Source organism: Amblyraja radiata, chromosome 4, assembly GCF_010909765.2.
Source record: "Amblyraja radiata isolate CabotCenter1 chromosome 4, sAmbRad1.1.pri, whole genome shotgun sequence".
Classification (NCBI taxonomy): domain Eukaryota; kingdom Metazoa; phylum Chordata; class Chondrichthyes; order Rajiformes; family Rajidae; genus Amblyraja; species Amblyraja radiata.
The window spans coordinates 106,325,924-106,347,742 of NC_045959.1; the positions used below are offsets into that span (position 1 = coordinate 106,325,924).

The 21,819-nt window shown below is 42.5% G+C and overlaps 1 protein-coding gene across 4 annotated transcripts in view; it reads right to left on the minus strand.

Annotated features, from left to right (window-relative positions):
- Positions 1 to 8,638: 8,638 nt before the first annotated feature.
- cpne3 (copine 3) overlaps positions 8,639 to 21,819 on the minus strand; it is a 51,035-nt gene continuing 37,854 nt past the window's right edge. For all 4 annotated transcript variants that reach the window (XM_033020178.1, XM_033020179.1, XM_033020180.1 and 1 more), the window contains 3 exons: positions 19,892 to 20,025; positions 11,942 to 12,178; positions 8,639 to 9,187 (listed from right to left, as the gene is read on the minus strand). In XM_033020178.1, the coding sequence (XP_032876069.1) occupies positions 9,080 to 9,187; positions 11,942 to 12,178; positions 19,892 to 20,025 (479 nt within the window). In that variant the 3' untranslated portion in view covers positions 8,639 to 9,079. The remainder of the gene's footprint in view (positions 9,188 to 11,941; positions 12,179 to 19,891; positions 20,026 to 21,819) is intronic.

A 21,819-nucleotide genomic window follows, 5' to 3' on the forward strand; every position in this document is an offset into this window, starting at 1 on the left:
GTTGAGTTATCCCAGCTATTTGTGTCTATCTTCAGTGAAAAGCTTTTGTTTAGTTTAGTTTAGAGATACAGCGCGGAAACGGACCCTTCGGCCCACAGGGTCCGCGCCGACCAGCGATCCCCGCACACTAACACCATCCTACACACACTAGGGACATTTTTTACATTTACCAAGCCCAATTAACCTACAAACCTGTACGTCTTTGGAGTGTGGGAGGATACCGAAAATCTCGGAGAAATCCCACGCGGGTCACGGGGAGAACGTACAAACTCCATACAGACAGCTCCCGTAGTCGGGATCGAACCTGGGTCTCCGGCACAGCATTTGTTGTAAGACAGCAACTCTACCGTTTCACCACCGTGACTGTTGTGTGCTAACCAGTCAGCGGAAAGACAATACATAGATTACAATGGATTACAGTGTACAGATACATGATAAGGGAATAACGTTTAGTGCAAGGTACTAGATGCCGTCTTCCAAAAACTCTGCTCTTTCCTCAAGGTATGCCAACTTTGAAGTTCTCCGATCCACTCTCACTGCTATCTCTCCGTCCTCCCCTCTCCCCTTACTCTCAGTCTGAAGAAGGGTCTCGACCCGAAACGTCACCCACTTGTTCTCTCCAGAGATACTGCCTGACATGCAGAGTTACTCCTGCATTTTGTTCCTATCTTCAGTGTAGACCAGCTTCTGCACTTCCTTCTTACACATATCCATGTTCTTTGTAAGGTACGTTGAACAATCCCTGTTCCAGGGTGTACATTGGTCTTATCCCCCTAACTCTATCTCTGCTACATTGACGACTGCATCAGGGCTACCTCCTGCACCAATTTTCATCCTGCATTCAAATTCACTTGGACCACCTCCCTCCCCCTTCTTGATCTCACCGTCTCCATCACAGGAGATAGACATTGACTAACGTCTATTCTAAACTTACTGACTCCCACAACGATCTAGACTACACTTCTTCCCACCCTGCTTCCTGCAAAGACTCTATCCCCTGTCCTGCTGAGCTACTCCAGCATTTTGTGTCTGTCTTTAGTTTAAACCAGCATCTGCAGTTCCTTCTTACTCCAATCCTACAACCTGTCTGCAAAGCAGCAAAGGATTCAAGCTCGTACACAGCAGTGGAGTCAATGAATTTTCATCAGAATTAGGTAAAATTACAAATGAAACTTTGTGCAAATGAAATTAACATCTGTAGTTGGAAAATTACTCGAGGCTATTCTAAGGGATAGGATATACAGGCATTTCGATGGACAAGGGCTGATTCGGGATAGTCAGCATGGGCTTGTACGTGGGCAGCCGTGTCTCACAAATCTGATTGAGTATTTTGAAGATGTGACCAAAAAGGTCGATGAGGGCAGAGCTGTAGACGTTGTTACACATGGACATCAGTAAGGCATTCGACAAGGTTCCGCTTGTAGGCGGCTCTTGAAGGTTAGATCGCATGGGATCCAAGGAGAGATAGCTGATTGGATAGAAAATTGGCTTCATGGAAGGAAGCAGAGGGTGATGGTGGAAGGTTACTTCTCGGACTGGAGGCCTATGATGAGTGGCGTGCCTCAGGGTTTGGTGCTGGGCCCATTACTGCTTATCATCTACATCAATGATTTGGATGAGAACATACAGGGCAAGATTAGCAAGTTTGCTGATGATAAAAAAAAAGCGGGTGGTTTTGCATAGTGAAGATGGTTGTGAAAATTTGCAGCATAATCTTAATCAATTGGGCAGGTGGGCTGAGGAATGGTTGATGGAATTTAATACAGAAAAAAGCATTTTGGGCAGGACCTACAGTGAATGGTCGGGCTCTGGGGAGTGTTGCAGAGCAGAGGGATCTAGGAGAGCAGGTACATGGTTCCTTGAAGGTCGAGTCACAGGTAGATAAGGTGGTCAAAAAGGCTTATGGTACATTGGCCTTCATCAGTCACAGTATTGAATATAGAAGGCGGGAGGTCATGTTGCAGTTGTATAAGACGTTGGTGAGACCGCATTTAGCGTATTGAGTTCAGTTCTGTGCACCAAGTTATAGGAAAGATGTTGTCATGCTGGAAAGGGCACAGAAATGATTGACGAGGATGTTGCCAGGACTAGAGGGTGTAAGCTATAGGGAGAGATTGAGTAGGCTGGGACTCTATTCCTTGGAGCGCAGGAGGATGAGGGGTGATCTTATAGAGGCGTATGAAATCATGAGAGGAATAGATCGAGTAGATGCAGTCTCTCACCCGGAATAGGTGAATCGAGGACCAGAGGGCATAGGTATAAGGTGCAGGGGGAAAGATTTAATAGGAAACTGAGGGGTAACTTTTTCACACAAAGGGTGGTTGGTGTAAGGAACAAGCTGCCAGAGGAGGTAGATGAGGATGGGACTATCCCAACGTTTAAGAAACAGTTAGACAGGTACATGGATAGGACAGGTTTGGAGGGATATGGACCAAATGCTGGCAGGTGGGACTAGCATAGCTGAGACATGTTGGGCACGGTGTGAGCAGGTTGGTCCGAAGGGCCTGTTTCCACACTGTATTACTCTGGGACTCTATGAAACCGCTTTTAAATAGATGGAATCTATTTTTCTAATATATATTTCTCATATAAATGTCAACTGTATCATTTGTACTGTACTAAATCAAAAGTGAAATTTAAATGATGTGAAATTGAATTATTGACACAGCAGTATAATTCACATAACTAAATTAAACAATGGTAAATTGAGTATTGATTTTTTTCCCTACATATCATTTGGTTATTGGCAGATTCTTTACTTCTTTGCATTATGCACTTGTGCTTTTATTAAAATAAATGTGCCCTTGTATACCACTGCCAGAAAATGAATATTCCTGAAAAAGCCATCCTTCATTGTAACATGGGATGTGTTCTTTAAAATGATTTTTATTCAGTGAAATGTTGTAAATTACAAATGCGTGGTGAATTGCGTTGTGTGTGTCTGAAGCAGGGTCTTGACACGAAATGTCACCCATTCCTTCTCTCCAAAGATGCTGTCTGTCCCGCTGAGCTACTCCAGCATTTTCTGTCTGTCATCTTGTGTGTGTGTTTTGACATCAGCATCACGGAGTGGTATTATTCAATATAGCAAAAATACATTTGTAAATTGAAGACTTCAATCACTGCCACAGAATGTTTGTAAAATGAGGAATATGCACAAGTTATATTTAAATTTTTGTCTTAATCACACATAAGGTCGTAAGTGACAGGAGCAGAATTAGGCCATTCGGCCCATCAAGCCTACTCCGCCATTCAATCATAGCTGATCTATCGTACACAAAAATGCTGGAGAAACTCAGCGGATGCAGCAGCATCTATGGAGCGAAGGAAATAGGCGACGTTTCGGGCCGAAACCCTTCTTCAGACTGATGGGGGGTCGGGGGGAGAAGGAAGGAAAAAGGTAGGAGGAGCCCAAGGGTGGGGGGATGGGAGGAGACAGCTCGAGGGTGAAGGAAGGGGAGGAGACTGCAAGGGCTTGCAAAACTGGGAGAATTCAACGTTCATGCCATCCGGACGCAAGCAACCCAGGCGGAATATGAGGTGCTGTTCCTCCAATTTCCGGAGTTGCTCACTCTGGCAATGGAGGAGACCCAGGACAGAGAGGTCGGATTGGGAATGGGAGGGGGAGTTGAAGTGCTGAGCCACCGGGAGTTCAGGTAGGTTATTGCGGACTGAGCGGAAGTGTTCGGCGAAACGATCGCCCAACCTCCGCATAGTCTCCCCGATGTAAATCAGCTGACATCTAGAGCAGCGGATGCAGTAGATGAGGTTGGAGGAGATACAGGTGAACCTTTGTCGCACCTGGAACGACTGCTTGGGTCCTTGAATGGAGTCGAGGGGGGAGGTGAAGGGACAGGTGTTGCATTTCTTGCGGTTGCAACGGAAAGTGCCCGGGGAGGGGGTGGTACGGGAGGGACAGTTGGAGGGCAGGGGGGGATCACAGAGGGTGTGCAGTTAGAGAGGAGGTTGTGAAACTGTCTCCGGAGAGAGGAGGTGAACTTCTTCAAAGTAGGCATACCTTGAGGAGATATCGCAGTGGAGTAGACAAAGTGTTCAAGAAGGAACTGCAGATGCTGGAAGATCGAAGGTACACAAAAATGCTGGAGAAACTCAGCGGGTGCAGCAGCATCTATGGAGCTGATCTATCTCTCCCTCCTAACCCCATTCTCCTACCTTCTCCCCATAAATTTTGACACCTGTACTAATCAAGAATCAATCTATCTCTGCCTTGAAAATAACCATTGACTTGGCCTCCACAGCCTTCTGTGGCAAAGAATTCCAGATTCACCATCCTCTGCTGAAATAAATTCCTCATCTTGTTAAAGAATTGTCCTTTAATTATGAGGCTATGACCCCCTCGTCCTTGACTCTCTCACTAGTGGAAACATCCTCTCCACATCCACACTATCTAAGCCTTTCACTATTCCTCACGTTTCAATTAGGTCTCCCCTCATTCTACTAAACTTCAGCGAGTACAGGCCCAGTGCCATCAAATGCTCTTCATATGTTAAGCCGCTCATTCCTGGGATTATTCTTATAAAATCTCCTCTGGACCCTCTCCAGAGCCAGCACACCCTTCCTCAGATATGGTGCCCAAAATTGCTCACAATATTCCAAATGCGGCCTGACCAGTGCCATATTCTTGATATTTTCCTCACATCCATATCTCTATTCTTATAAAACTCTGATCTTGGATGTGTATTTATTTGTGTGTGTGTTATCACATCTTCGTGAAAAAACGACACAGTAAAGGAAATTTTTTTACATATTCCGGTAGCGATTTTTCCCCTGGAGTCCAAAATCGCCTTATCTGAAAATGTCATGCTTTATTTCCAGAGATGAAATCGGGCTGTCGACTGAAGACCAAAGATCATAGCTGAAGACTGCGGCAGCCCAACTCGTGGTCCCTTGGTCGATGCTTGCTCGCTCACCCGCTCGCCCCCTCACCTCCTGCCTCTGCCCTCATTCCCTCTATCCCCCTCCCTCTCACGCCACGCCTGCGAGTTGGGGGCTATACATGAGTGGATAGGGCAGGGGATGGGGTATAAGGAGTGAATTAATAATATTAATATAATATCAAGGGGGTTGGTTAGTGTGCGTGGGTGTTTATTGTGCCGTCACACACAATGGACCCACTTGGTCTAGTAACTAGTAAAAATGTGTGTGTGTGTGTGTGTGATCACATCTTCTCGAAAAAACAACGCGCTAACGGTAAAATATTTACGTATTCCGGTAGATTTTTCTCCCCCCAGATCGGGCTTTGGTTGTTGCTGCCTCTGGTTGAGGCTCACGAGCTATGATCTTTGCTGAGGAGTGCTCTAATCTTACCTTCGGCAACGGGTTGAGTTGGAGGACCACTCCTCCCGTGGGGGCCACGGGTAGGGGACGGGTGAGTTGGGGGAGCAGACTCAATGGGTCTGCACTTGATTTTATATAAAATTGTCCAGTTTACAAAAAATGCATAGAAATGAACATTCCACATTATTTTAAGCAAAAGGGATTAAACTTTGGTTGATTTTTGCTAATGAAGGCAAATGATGTAATGTATGAAAGGCGAGTTATCAAGTTATACATTGGCCTCTGATTAACATTATACAATCAACTCTCATCCTGCAATAATCAGTATAATTATATTAATGCGTTCCTTCACAAAGATGTAGATGATATGAACCAACTACCTGAAGTGGGCCAGAGTTCTTCCAATATGTTCCACAACATTTTCTCACCATGTGAAATGATATAATACCATGGGTATGTTTTTTTTTAAATATACTGCCACTTTGAAGCAATTCATTATGCAAGTACACCACGAGGATGTTCCCAGGACTCAAGGGTCTTAGCTATCAGGCGAGGTTGAGTAGGCTGGGACTCTATTCCTTGTAGAGCAGGAGGATGTGGGATGATCTTATGGAGGTGTTTAAAAATCATGAGAGGAATAAATCGGGTAGATGACGGCACGGTGGCACTACCAGAGTTGCTGCCTTTCAGCGCTTGATCCCGACTATGGGTGCTGTCTGTACGGAATTTGTACGTTCTCCTTGTGACTGCGTGGGTTTTCTCCGAGATCTTCGGTTTCCTCCCACACTCCAAAGACGTACAGGTATGTAGGTTAATTGGCTTGATGTATGTGTAAATTGTCCCGTGTGTGTGTGTGTGTGTGTGTGTGTGTGTGTGTGTGTGTGTGTGTGTGTGTGTGTGTGTGTGTGTGTGTGTGTGTGTAGGGTAGTGCTAATGTGCAGGGATCGCTGGTCAGCGCGGACACGGTGGGCCGAAGGGCCTGTTTCTGTGCTGCATCTCTAAACTAAATTAAAGAGCCTCTTGCCCAGAGTAGGGGGAATCGAGGAACACAGGACACAGGTTTATGGTGAAGGGGAAAAGAATCAATAGAAATACAAAAGGGGTAACTTTTTCCACACAAAGAGTGGGTGTATGCAACGATCTGCCAGAGGAGGTAGATTGAGGCAGGGACTATGCCAGCGTTCAAGAAAGTTAGACAGGTACATGGATAGGACAGGTTTGAAGGGACATTGGCCACATGCAGGCAGGTGGGACTAGTGTAGCTGAGACATGTTGGCCGCTGTGGGCAAGCTGTGCCGAAGGGCCTGTTTCCACGCTGTATCACTCTATGACTGCTTTTGATTATTTCACAGCAGGATTAAGTACTATATAAAGAGGTAAATGTTTGACAATTCTTTAACTGCAAGAGGAAACTTGTTGAGTTTGACTTGATTGTCGTGGTGGCTATCCCTCGCTGTTGAGGATGATGGTCTACGTTCTGTTGTTTTTATGGACTCTCGGGTGGCTTATGAGTCCAATCCTGGCTTTGAAAGTTCTTCGGCATTCAGGACAGATAATTCCAGATGGCATATTGGGCTTTGGTTGTTGCTGCCTCTGTATTACCTGATCTGATGGGATAGCAGGCCAAAAAACCTTTTCACTGTACCTCAGTACACGTGACAATAATAAACCTCAACATAATGGAATAAAAACACACATATATGGAAACCATTTAAAATACGTGATAGCTTTCAGGTTATGCTATCGTCTTTTAAACAACCATTGGCAGAAATTTACAAAATGTCAAGTTTTCTTTAAAGTAAAAATAAAAAAACACATGTGTTGGGAAATAATTTAGAAATAGCTGGAAACTCTTGCAAGGGTGGGCAGCATTTAAAACTCACATGTTTCCATATAAGCTGCCTCATAACCAAGTGATTCCAGCATTTTCCTATTTGTTTTAATAAACTCCTAAAATGAACTGGTTGGCAACTTTATTTCTCGTTAATGTTTTCTGGGTTATTTTGGTTACTGGTTTCAGATAGTGTCACAATAGTACATTTTATTGCTTTATTTCCCCCCCCCCCACCTCCACCACTCAGAATGTTACTTCTAGCCATTAGGTTTAGATTAAGAATAGTTGCACGATAATTTTAGGTAATTAATCAATTCTTTCAATATCACAACTTAGTGTGAAGAAATAAAAACACAAATGTCAGATAACAAGAGCAGTGCTTATTGAAATACTGATTTAATTTCAACCCAATCATTTTTGGTTTGTAATTGTACATTCGGTAGCACAAATAGTTGGTTCAGTTTACAACTCGAAAGTTAGAACGACTGGTTTGTAAAATGGTGTAATTTCAGGCTGGATGGTAACTCAAATTTCACTGTACCTTAATTGGTACATGTGACAATAAACTGACCTTGAAACTTGAAACTAAAAGTTTCCAATGAATTACGAATGGTATAACATTTTAAAATATCAAGACAAAAATGCTGTAACTATATAAAAATAACAAATGCATTCGTGTCTAATATACTCTGGACAACATCAGACAAAAAAAGGTCAGTAAATACTTAGTGAATGACATATATAAAGTAACTATTTTTTTTTAATAAATTGCACTTTCTGCATTGACAAACAACATCAGATTGAACTACAATTGGAACTTTTTGGCACTTTTAATTAATATATTTAGAATATGCTTTTGATAGGACTACTTTGAATGGCTTATCTTCTGTATGTTGTAATCCCCCCACACCACTTGATAGCTGGGTACATTTTAAAGTAAGAACATGCTTTCACCATATGCTTGGTTGCCTTCATAAATATTTTGATCTTCAAACCAGCAAGAACGGATAAAAGTTGATACATTTAATTGAGGTACTCATTCATTCAAAGTAAAATGAAAACCAAAGATAGACACGAAATGCTGGGGTAACTCAGTAGGACAGGCAGCATCTCTGGAGAGAAGGAATGGGTGACTTTTCAAGTCAAGACCGTTCTTGAGTCTGAAGTAGGATCTCAACCCGAAACATCACCCATTCCTTCTCTCCAGAGATGCTGCCTGTCCGGCTGAGTTACTCCAGCATTTTGTGTCTATCTTTGGTTTAAACCAGCATCTGCAGTTCCTTCCTACACATGGAAACTTACTGACCGATTTAAGAATATTCCTTCCATCTCGTTTTAATTCTGGTTAATGTTTAAGTTACCAGCTATCAACAAACTGCCAGGGTCCCAATGACTGACATACTATACTCTTCAAACAACAGGAAGAATGTTATTGTTTTTGAGTGATTACATGTGATTATTCAGCATTAACTTTTTTTAAGGAAATATATTCAGCTATTATTTTAAAAATGAATATTTAAGGTGCTAGAATATGAAAACCCCAAGCATTCAAAAGCATCTATCTTATATTAAGTTATTTGGCCCCAATATAAAAAACTGTACATTTAAAAAAAGATTAACATTAAAAAAAATGTAGACAACATGTGGAATATGTAACAGAAAATGTAAAGAGAAAATGAGATGAAAGTTACTCCAGTCTCGAATGATTAATTTGTTGAATTAGTTGAATTTAAATTACTGAATAAATATTTGACACAATCAGTTAATTTGGCCAATTATATTGTCTTCGGAGTTACTCAAAATGTTAGTGAGAATGAATTTAATGTCACCTATATATATATATCATGCATTTAAGGTTTAGGGAGACATACTGGTAGAACTGAAGATTTACGTACTACGTTGAATTTACTTCCAGGTCATATATTGTCAGACCGGACTTTCAGATAATTAAGAAGGTGGTTCATTGGGAGGTTGGAGTTTGCGCGAGTTGAAGTAGCACACCACTTGTTGAGGTAATTCAGCCAGTACACTCTGTGCAAGAACTTCTTTGGGTGCCTGTTAAATGAGAGAAGAGTGTTATCACTTACAAAACCACTTCGGGGAACAATAAACCACAACTGACACAACTACAGCACTTTCAGTCAGTCAAGCTCCTTATGGGTAAGTAAGTAAGTTTATTGGCCAAGTATTCACATACAAGGAATCTGCCTTGGTGCTCCGCCCACAAATAACAACATGACATACAGTGACAGTTCCGAATGACTCAGAAAACACTAAACATTAATAACAATAAAACATTAATGATAAAACACCATTGATCAAGCATGTGAACCAACAAAATACCAGATCAAAGGGAGGCTACAGATTTTTGGCTGTTGAGTAGAGCAACTACTCGTGAATAAAAACTGTTTTTAACTCCCCTTCCTCAGCCCTCCTGCTTGTCTCCTCCCATCCCCCAGCCTTCGGGCTCCTCCTCCTTTTTCCTTTCTTCTCCCCGCCCCCCCCCCAACCCCCATCAGTCTGAAGAAGGGTTTTGGGCCGAAACGTTGCCTATTTCCTTTGCTCCATAGATGCTGCTGCACCCGCTGAGTTTCTCCAGCTTTTTTGTGTATCTTCGATTTTCCAGCATCTGCAGTTCCTTCTTAAAAACTGTTTTTATGTCTGGCTGTGGCAGCTTTGACAATCCGGGGTCGCCTTCCAGAGGAAAGTGATTCAAATAGTTTGTGGCCAGGGTGAGAGGGTTCCGAGCAGACCAGAAATGGCATCTGTCCATTCCCTCCACAGATGCTGCCTGATCCGCTGAGTCCCTCCAGCATGTTCAGTTTTGGGGGCTTGAATAGGAGCAGTTGGAGACTGAGAACATCAGCAATAGACAAAATAATGTGGGACTTGCACCATCCCCTTCATCTCTAACAGATGCTGCCTGACCTGCCAAGTATTCACACCATATTCTGCTGAATTTCATTGTTCCTTTTGCCATTTACCTTAATCTATGGCCTGTATTTACCACCCCTCCTGCTGCTGCTGGAAGCAGCTTTTCCTTTCTTAAATATTTGTAATGTTGCACACAACCACTGTGACAAATTGTTTTGCATTGCATTGTTTAAAAATAGCTCTACCAAGTAAACTGCAATGTTAAAATCCGGCAGCACGGTGCTTATTTACTTTCCGATGTGCCCATGACTCCATTCAAATCCTACCTACAATTTTCATATTCGATTGATAGTTGGAAATAGCTAGTGGTGCTCACTTTGTTTACCAAGGTGTGTGTGAGTATTCAAATGTTAAAATTTTAAAAAAGCAATGCAATTCCAACGCTCAAAAAAACGTCAAGGATTCCACAAGTAAACTTCTGCTCTGAACACTGGCAGGGCTCCTTTGATTGAAAGATACAGCATAGAAACAGGTGCCTTGGTCCACCTAGTCCATGCCGAGTAACGTTCACGCTGGTTCTGTTATCCCACTTTCCATCCACTCTCTACACACATGGGGCAATTCACAGAAGCCAATTAACCTATGACGCCACATGTCTTTGGTATGTGGGATGAAAATGGTGTACCCGGAGGAAACCCACGATCAGAGGGAGAACGTGCAAACTCCACACGGACAGCACTGCGTTCAGGATCGAGCACGGAACTCTGGTGCTATGAGTCAACAAGCGATTGGCGATTGGTCCAGGTACATTGGAAATCAAAAACCTCACTCTAAGGTTTGCCTCAGTTCCAGAAAAGCTGTGGATCTGATCAATTAAGTTCTAGTTCCCAAAATAAAACTTGCTTCAATATTAAAGATTTATCAACATTCATTTACATACAAATTTTGCAGGCTCGTGCGTCTTGTCAGTATTGTGAGTTTCTGAAGATAAACAAAATATGTTGGAGTAACTCAGCGGGTCAGGCAGTATCTCTGGAGAATATAGATATGTGATGTTTCGAATTGGGACCTTGTGACTTCCAACTTGCTTTAATTTGGAGGAAACGCCTTTTTATCTCTGTAACAGCAGTTCTTTTAGGGCAAAATACTATTTTCAAATATCAAAAGTAAATTATTTAACAAATGGCGACACAAAGAACTGCAAATGGTAGTGGTTTACAAAAAATGAGATTGCCGGAGTAACTTAGCGAGTCAGGCAGCATTTCTGGAGAACATGGATTAGTGACAGTTTTGACACCCCAGCGGTATGAACATTGACTTCTCCAATTTCAGGTAGTCCTTGCTTTCTCCCTCCTTCCCCTCCCCAGCTCTCCCACAGACTACTGTCTCCGCCTCTTCCTTTCTTCTTCCTGCCCCCACCCACCTCCCCATCAGTCTGAAGAAGGGTCTCGACCCGAAACGTCACCTATTCCATCGCTCCATAGATGTTGCCTCACCTGCTAAGTTTCTACAGCATTTTTGTCTACCATGGATTAGTGACATTTCAGATTGTGACCCATCTTCAGACTTAATATATATTTTTCTACAAAAATTCAACAAAAAGATGTAATAAAGCACAGCAACATGACAAGCCCAAATCCTGGTTATTACTTAACATAATCAACTCACGACTCAATCTTTTGTATGTATCAACATAAACAAAATGGACAAAATCCATGGCAGAATTTCAGTTTTTCTAATATTACTTAACATTAGAACATAAAATATTTACCCATTGTATACACATGCATGTATATAAATTACGATATAAATTGCCAACTGCATTTAACTACCTAAACAAACGTAATTAATTTTCAAATTTTGTTTTAATGTATTTTGTTACATTAAGCATGCTAAGTAAGCTCAAATTATTACCAGTCGGTATCACATACTTACATTTTGAAACTTCCGAAATGGTACAAATTGGACAATGTCTCGGATGGCTGGTTCTCCAGCGGGTGATTTCAGAACTCCATCATCACCGTCCAGAAACTCCATAGCACTGAAATCTGCTCCACCAACACCAATAATGATGATGGACATTGGCAACTTGGCAGCATTAATAATGGCCTGTCTCGTTTCATCTAAATCTGTTATCACTCCGTCTGTGATAATCAGCAAGATGTAATATTGCTGCCAAAAGATAGATCTTTCATCAAAAATATATAAAGTTTTACTGTGTTAACAAACAATTTACAAATATCAGAAAACAATTCTTTAGTCGGAGGGTGGTGAATCTGTGGAATTCATTGCCACAGAAGGCTGCGGAGGCCAAGTCAATGAATATTTTGAAGGCAGAGATAGATTTGTGATTAGTACGGGTGTGAGGGTTTGCGGGGAGAAAGCAGGAGAAAGGGGTTAGGAAGGAGAGATAGATCAGCCATGATTGAAGGGCGGAGTAGACCTGATGAGCCGAATGGCCTAATTATGCTATCACTTATGACCTTATGGCAATTAAGAGTTTAGAGATACAGTGTGGAAACAGGCCCTACAACTCACTGAGTTCACACCGACTATTGTTCACCTGTTCACTAGTTCCATGCTATCCCACTTTCGCATCCACTCCTTTCACACCAATGACAATTTTACAGAAGCCAATTAAGCTACAAACCTACACATCTTTGGAATCTGCGAAGAAACCGGCGCATCCACAGAAAACGTACGTGGTCACAGAGAGAACGTATAATCTCAGCACAGACATCAAACGTAGTCAGGATCGAAGCCAGGTCTCTAGTGCTGTGAGGCTGCAGTTCTGCAGATGCACCACTACCTCATCCTAATTGAACTAATATCTTTGCCTGCAATCAGTCCAGCTCTAAGATTGAAAAGACTAGGCTTGTATTCACTGGAGTTTAGAAGGATGAGGGGGTGAACTTATAGAAACATGTAAAATTATAAAAGGACTGGACAAGCTAGATGCAAGAAAATGTTCCCAATGTTGGGCGAGTCCAGAACCAGGGGCCACAGTCTTAGAATAAAGGGGAGGTCATTTAAGACTGAGGTGAGAAAAACCGTTTTCACACAGAGAGTTATGAATTTATGGACTTCAAATTATGAATTGAGGCCAAATCACTGGATGGATTTAAGAGATAGTTAGATAGAGCTCTCGGGGCTAGTGGAGTCAAGGGATATGGGGAGAAGGCAGGCACGGGTTATTGATAGGGGGCGATTAGCCATGATCAGAATGAATGACCGTGCTGGTACGAAGGGCCGAATGGCCTCCTCCTGCACCTATTTTCTATGTTTCTATGCTTGGGAAGATGAGCTGGGACTTCAACTTACTGAGGAGTGGTGGGATAACGTTGCGGGTGGGCTATGTACTATTACGTCTTACGCTCGTCTTGCACTCATTCAGTTTAAGGTTATACATAGGGTCCATTTTTCTAAATCAAGACTGTCTGGGATTTATCCAGAGGTGGAGGATAAATGTGATAGATGTTCGGGCCCACACTGTCATCTGAGCCATATGTTTTTCCTTTGTCCACGATTACATAATTTTTGTTCCGGCTACTTTAATATAATGGGAATACCTCTACAGCCCTGTCCATTGATTGCCATTTTTGGGGCCCCGGATGAGTCAGGTCGATTAAACTCTGTGCAAAAATAAATTATTAATTTTACATCTTTAATAGCCAGACGTCGTCTACTCCTACAGTGGAAATTTCCTAACCCACCCTCTGTGTCACAGTGGCTCAAAGACGTAGTGTTTTTTCTTAAACGTGAGAAAATTAGATATACATTGATGTATTGATAATTCTTTTCACAAATGGCAACCTTTTTTTAATCATACTTTCCAGACTTGCAGGTTCTGCCAGGGCTGGTTTGTTAAATTTTGTTATGTGTAGGTGCACTCTTCACTCTTAATTAGCCAGGATGGGGTGTGTGACTGATGGTATGGTTGCATTATATATATATATTTTTTTAATTATAATTTTTTTAATTTTTAATTATTTCTATTTATTTTATGTTTCTGTATATTTTTGTATTTTTCTTTTGTGTATTATTTGAGTGTTTCTTATTAACAAGTCTTTTTTTCATTTTTGTGATGATTTATTTAAAATAAAAAATAATAATTTAAAAAAATATATATATATGCTTGGAGCATTGCATTCATAGAAACATAGAAAATAGGTGCAGGAGTAGGCCATTCAGCCCTTCGAGCCAGCATCGGCATTCAATATGATTATGGCTGATCATCCAAAATCAGTACCCCGTTCCTGCTTTCTCCCCATATCCCTTGATTCCATTAGCCCAAAGAGCTATATTTAACTCTCTCTTGAAAACATCCAGTGAATTGGCCTCCACTGCCTTCTGTGGCAGATAATTCCGTCAGCCCTAAGAGCTATATCAAACTCTCTCTTGAATACATTCAATCTCCTTTCATATGCAGATCTCAGAATGTGAACAAATTTGTGAACAAATGTTAATAAAGTTCTTCTGCTGTCCGAATTTTTTTTCTTCAAATAATTTACTACATTTAACAACTTTCCTCATCTCTTAATTGTCATTTTGTCAATTACCTTAAAAATGTGTTCTTTTTACGGATGCATTTTTTTTTTGTTATAAGTGAGGTCAAGAGCTTTTCAGAACTCATTTTGAAAGAAAGATTTTCTGATATGGAACAAAGAGCAATGCACAAAATTCAACTAAGTTTCGTAGTGAACGAAATGATACAATGCAAACATTGTCTTCAATGTCTTCATGAAGTGAGGGTTGAAAGCAAGCTTGTGGTCCTAAATATGAGCTTTTCCTGGAAAACATGCCAACAGGGGCAGCATGGTGGCGCAGCAGTTTAGTTGCTGCCTTACAGCGCCAGAGACCCTGGTTCGATCCTGACTACCAGTGCTGCCTGTATGGAGTTTGTACGTTCTCCCCGTGAGTTTTTTCCGGGTGCTCCTCCCACATTCCAAAGACGTACACATTTGTAGGTTAATTGACGTCGGTAAAAATGGAAATTTGTCCCTAGTGTGTCGGATAGCGATGGTGTAAGGCGGAGATCACTGGTCGACACGTACTCGCTGGGCTGAAGAGCTAGTTTCCGCACTGTATCTCTAAACTAAACAAAACAAGCAAAATCAGATTTGTCCTATCACCAACGTAACCTGCCTGGATAGGCCTAGAAAGTGCCAGCATTTGCTGACATTCATGCACTCATTTCCCATGTAACAGAGTAAATAAAAGTTCCACCCAAATAGTTAGTCTAGTTTGCCAGTATTGCTCTGAACAAGTTTGTGTGCCGAATCTCTGGTGGTTTTCCAAAATTACAACAATTTCCCACTGCTCACAGTGGAAAAATTCTTGGCACAGAGTGAGGAAATTTCTGCATCAGATAGGACCATGTACAGGGATTTCACCATAGCTTTCAATGAGAGTAACTGTGAGAGACTCAGAATTAGAACAGTACAGCACAAGAACAGGCCCTTTGGCCCATAATGTTTGTGCCGAACATGTTGTCAAGACCATTACTTGTCTACCTGCACATATCCCATATCCCTCCATATCCACACACCTATTCAAAAGATTTTTTAAATGCCACTATATTTCATTCGGCATCCTGTTCGGCACAAACATTGTGGGCCAAAGGGCCTGTTCTTGTGCTGTACTGTATCTGCTTCAACAACCATTCGCAGCAGTGCGTTCTAGATAAATTTAAAAAACTTGTCCCCAGATATTCTTCAAACTTTACCCCTCTCTTAAAGCTGGGAAAAAGATTCTGACTGTCTACCTTATTTATGCCGCTTATAAATTTATATCCTTCTGTCATCTCCCCATAACCTTTGACATAATCCAAGTCTGTCCAACCTCTCCCTGGAGCAACTAACCCAGAATCCAGGCATCATTCATGTAAAATTAGTACATAGGTTTTTGAATTTAAATTGTTTAAGTGCCTTTAAGTGTTTGAGAATGTTAATTTTCCTTGTTTCCCTCATGGGTGGGTCTTAACATCAGCAATATTAAGTGTTTGACACCTTTCAGAATCAGCTAAACCCATTGCCATGTTATGTTCTTATCAAGCAATTGGATTCTGTCACACAAAGTTGTCTTGAAGTGTTGTCTATGCCAGAAGGGATCGAGTCAGTTCTGAACCAAGTTCCATGAACCCAGAGGCCCATGTTGGCATTGGGACATATGCCATTGACTGTAGATTTACTATGTAGCTCTCCAAAATGTTTCCTATTACATAGTCACAGTCTTACAGCGTGGACACAGATCCTTCGGCCCAACCTGCCCACACCTACCAACATGTCCCATCTACCCTAGTCCCCACCTGCATGCGTTTGGCCCATATTCCTCTCCATGTACCTGTCTAAATGTTTCTTAAACGTTGCGATAGTTCCTGCCTCGACCACCTCCTCCAGCAGCTCGTTCCATACACCCACCACCCTTTGTGTGAAAAGGTTACCCCTCAGGTTCCTTTTAAATCTTCCCGCCCTCCCCCCACCTTAAACCTATGTCCTCTGTTCTCCTAAGTTTTAGGAGGCTAATCAGCCCATTGAAGCTGTCGGAGCCATTCACGCTTAGGCTAGTTACCGTTAGCATATTTTATTATTTTGTCTAGATATTTCTTGCAGAATTATTTTGAATGCTTGGGGGTGGGCTTTTGATGTGTAGATGAACTTTACATATAGCGAAACCACAGGGAGTGGTTAGATCAGACTGGAGTGGGCACGGGAGAAGGGATACAGTTTTTATCAGATCAGATAGTAAGAACGGAATATGGATGAAGAGGATCTAAAGTATGTTCACATCTTAGTCTGTGCAACTACTTCAATAAAGAATCAATTAAACTGGAAAGAACTACTGGAGGATTTGTTTTTGTTATCGTGTGCGTAAGTTCTACTCCTCCTTGCCTGTGCAGTAACGGCAATGAATAGCTGAAGCTTGGAAAAGTTTGAAATTGCCATCACAGAAACTATGCTGTAGAGACAAAATGCTGGAGTAACTCAGCGGGACAGACAGCATCTCTGGAGAGAAGGAATGGGCGATGTTTCGGATCTTCTTCAAACAGGCTCAGAAGCTATGCTGAGCCTTGCAACAAACGGTTTCACCCAATTATTTTCTCAGTCACCCACTCTATTAGTTCTCTTCCACACCCCCGACATAGGTTCTATAAACCAGTTCCCTAAACCAGGAACAGTTTACAGTGGCTAGTCAACCGGCGAGACGTTAGAACATGAAAGACACACAGTGCACCCAGTCAAAATCCCCATGCTCATAAGGAATACAGACAAATAAATACTTGGAAAGTTATCCATGGTAGTTGAAACCATGATTAGAAATAACTCGAGTAATAGAATCAGAGCTGTGTAGCGTAGAAACAAGGCCTTTGGATCAACGTCCCATAGCAATCTAAACCCTTTCTATTCCTCTATTTGTCTAAATGTCTTTTGAAAGTCAATAGACAATAGGTGATCCCTGGTTCTGGACTCCCCCAACATCGGGAACATGTTTTCTGCCTCTAGCGTGTCCAAGCCCTTAACAATCTTATATGTTTCAATGAGATTACCTCTCATCCTTCAAAACTCCAGAGTGTACAAGCCCAGCTGCTCCATTCTCTCAGCATATGACAGTCCCACCATCCCGGGAATTAACCTTGTAAACCTACGCTGCACTTCCTCAATAGCAAGAATGTCCTTCCTCAAATTAGGGGACCAAGTCATGACAGACTTTATTGTCCAGTATATGGGCGAAACACACAACAATGAAATCTTTCTTTTAAAAAAAAGCTGTATTTCTGCAATTTTGTTCCACTTGGGAGCACACATCTTCATCACACATACCTTTATCCCAAGGTGGAAAATAAAGGACACTAGTTTAAGGTGAGAGGGGGCAAAATTTAAAGGAGATGTGCAGGGCAAGTTATTGTTTTTACACAGAGGGTGGTGGGCGCGTGGAATACGCTGCCAAGGGATGGTGCTGGAGGTAGATACGATAGTGGCATTTAAGAGACTTTATGTTAGGCAGATGGATATGTAGGGAATGGAGGGATAGGAATCTCGTGCAGGCAGCTAAGAGCTGGTCTTGGCATCATGTCCGCAAGGATATTGTGGGCAGAAACTGTACTGTTTTGTGTTCTCTTTTCTCATTGAGATACTGGGGCAACTGATACAAAGAGTCATACAGAGTGGAAACAGCCCTTCGGCACAGCTTGCCCACACCGACCAACATGTCCTATCTATAGTAGTTCTACCTGCCTACTGGCCCATATCCCACCAAGCCTGTCCTATCCATGTACCTGTCTAATTGTATCTTACATTTTGCAACGGTCCCCGTCTCAACTTCCTCCTCTGGCAGCTCGTTTCATACAGCCATTTTTCCATACATGGAAAATAGGTGGGAGTAGGCCATTCGACCCTTCGAGCCAGCACCGCCATTCAATATGATCATGGCTGATCATCCAAAATCAGTACCCTGCTTTGTCCCTATATCCCTAAATTCCTTTCGCCCCAAGAGCTAAATTTAACACTCCCTTTAAAACATCCAGTGAATTTTCCTTCACTCCCTTCCGTGGCAGAGAATTCCACAGATTCACAACACTCTGGGTGAAAAAGTTTTTCCTCATCTCAATAGACAATAGGTGCAGGAGTAGGCCATTCGGCCCTTCGAGCCAGCACCGCCATTCAATGTGATCATGGCTGATCATCCCCAATCAGTACCCCGTTCCTGCCTTTTCCCCATATCCCGACTCCGCTATCTTTAAGAGCCCTATCCAGCTCTCTCTTGAAAGCAACCAGAGAACCTGCCTCCACCGCCCTCTGAGGCAGAGAATTCCACACACTCACAACTTTCTGTGAGAAAAAGTGTTTCCTCGTCTCCGTTCTAAATGGCTTACCCCTTATTCTTAAACTGTGGCCCCTCGTTAGTCTCAGTCCTAAATGGTCTAACCCGTCTTCATAAACTGTGACCCCTGGTTCTGGATTCCCCCAACATCGGGAACATTTTTACTGCATCTAGCCTGTCCAATCCCATAAGAATTGTATGTTTCTATAAGATCCCCTCTCATACTTCTAAATTCCAGAGTATACAAGCCCAGTCGACCCATTCCTTCATCATATGTCAGTCCTGTCATCCTGGGAATTAACCTTGTGAACTTACGCTACACTTCCTCAATAGCAAGGATGTCCTTCCTCAAATTAGGGGACCAAAACTGCACACAATACTCCAGGTGCGGTCTCACCAGGGCCCTGTACAACTGCAGTTGGACCTCCTTGCTCCTATACTCAAATCCTCTCGCAATGAAGGCCACCGTGCCATTAGCTTTTTTCACTACCTGCTGTACCTCCTAGTTTACTTTCAGTGACTGATGTACAAGGACACTCAGGTCTCATCCCCTTTTCTTAATCTGACACCATTCAGATAATAATCTGCCTTCTTGTTCTTGCCACCAAAGTGGATAACCTCACATTCATCCACATTATACTGCGTCTGCCATTGCTTCTGCCGACTCACCCAACCCATCCAAGTCACCCTGCAGCTTCATAGTGTCCTCCCCGCAGGTCACACTGCCATCTAGCTTTGTGTCATCCATTACCTTGGAGACGTTACATTTAATTCCCTCGTGTAAATCGTTAATATATATTGTAAATAACTGGGGTCCCAGCACCGAGCCTTGCGGCACCCCACCAGTCACTGCCTGCCATTCTGAAAAGGTCCCATTAATTCCTACTCTTTGCTTCCTGTCTGCCAACCCGTTCTCTATCCATGGCAATACCCTAACCCCAATACCATGTGCTCTAATTTTGCACACTAATCTCTTGTGTGGGACCTTGTCAAAGGCATTTTGAAAGTCCAGATACATACCTAGTAGATGTAAGTTAGTTGGTGTGTAACGGGAGGAATACTTACAGAAGCTTTGGGCTGCTGAGCTGCTGCAGCTGCAAACCTCCCCACATGGTTTATAATTGGAGAGAAGTTTGTCGGACCATAAAGCCTGACTTGAGGAAGGCAGTTGCGGTAGGCGTCAATTATCCCTTGCACCCCTGAAGAACAAAATTAATTGTTAAGAAAAGAAATGTACTAAAATCACGGTGGGGCAACGGTACATTTGCCGCCTTACAGCGAATGCAGCGCCCAGGTTTGATCCCGACTGCGGGTGCTGTCTGTACGGAGTTTGTACTTCCTCCCCGTGACCTGCGTGGATTTTCTCCGAGATCTTCAGTTTCCTCCCACATTCCAAAGACGTACAGGTTTGCAGGTTAATTGGCTTGGCAAATGTAAAAATTGTCCCCAGGGGGCGTAGGATAGTGTTAATGTGCGGGAATCGCTGACCCGGTGGGCTGAATGGCCAGTTTCCGTGCTGTAACTCTAAACTGAAATCCTTAAATGTAATTCTAATTTTGGTCATAAGTTCTGCTAGCCCCCAGTTAGCTTTTTAAAAAAAAATGTGATTCAGCATAGTTTAGAGATACAGCGCGGAAACAGGCCCTTTGGCCCACCGAGTTCACGCCGACCACCGATCAGCTGCACACTAGTTCTGTCCGACAAACTAGGGACAATTTACAGAAGCTAACCTGTACGTCTTTGGAGTGTGGGAGGAAACCGGAGTACCTGGAGAAAACCCAAGCAGGTGACAGGGAGAACATGCAAACTCCGTACAGGCAGCACCCGGTGTCAGGATTGAACCCGAGTCTCTGGCGCGATAAGGCAGTAACTCTAGCGCTGCCCCACCCGTGCTGTAAACATTCTGAAGCAGTAGTTAAGAGGTAACCATTATTGAAACAGCAGTAACAACTGCAAAGTAGAGGGAACGCATCTTCAGCTAAAGACATTTACTAATGTTTCACTTTTGCTTCTATTTACAATCTAGATGGGCCTCGATAGAGTGAATATGGAGAGGATATTTCCAGTAGTGGGAGAGTCTAGGACCGGAGGGCACAGCCTCAGAATAAGAGGACATGCAGGTAGAATGGAGACATTTCCTTCACCAGAGGGTGGAATTCATTGCCACAGAAGGCAGTAGAGGCCAAGGCATTGGGTATTTTTTAAAGTGGAGATTGACTAGTAAGGGCGTCAAAGGTCAGGGGAGAAGGCAGCATAATGGTGTTGAGAGGGAAGGATAGATCAGCCATGTCCAAATGGTGGAACAGACTCAATGAGCCAAATGGCCTAATTCTGCTCCTATGTCTTACGAACTAATCTAAATAATGGACAATTAAAACAGTACAATTTGTGTCAATTGTAAGTCTATGATGTAAAATTTTAAGTCATGTTAACCTGATTAGTGGCAATGTGGTAGCAGCCATGATTTTATTGTACAGAAGATAGGACATGAGGGGCTGAATGGCATATTTCTGTTTCTTTATGTCGTTTTGGGCAAAAAAATAACAATTACAGTGGGGTTATTTGTGCTGGTGAGCTACATTCTTCCAACAGTACCACCTTCCAAAAGAGTTACCGCCTCACAAACACGGAATCTTTTTAAAAAGATTATTTTCCTCTTACTGTCAAAGAAATATGAAAAGTAAACATGAGGTTGAGTTCTTGACGAGCCTCTTCCATGATGGTTGACCAATTGAGAAAATGTAGTCATTGCTGTGGTGTTACTTTAAATATAATGATTTATATCATTATATTTAATACATAAAAATCATATATTTGTACTCAAGAACCATTAATTGACGAGCTAGCTCAAAGAAAATCACACTGTAATATCTTCAGTGTGCAGGAAGGAACTGCACCGAAGATAGACACCAAATGCTGGCGTTACTCAGCAGGTCAGGCAGCATCCCTGGAGCAACAAATAGATGATGTTTCGGTTCGAATTCCTTCTTTTT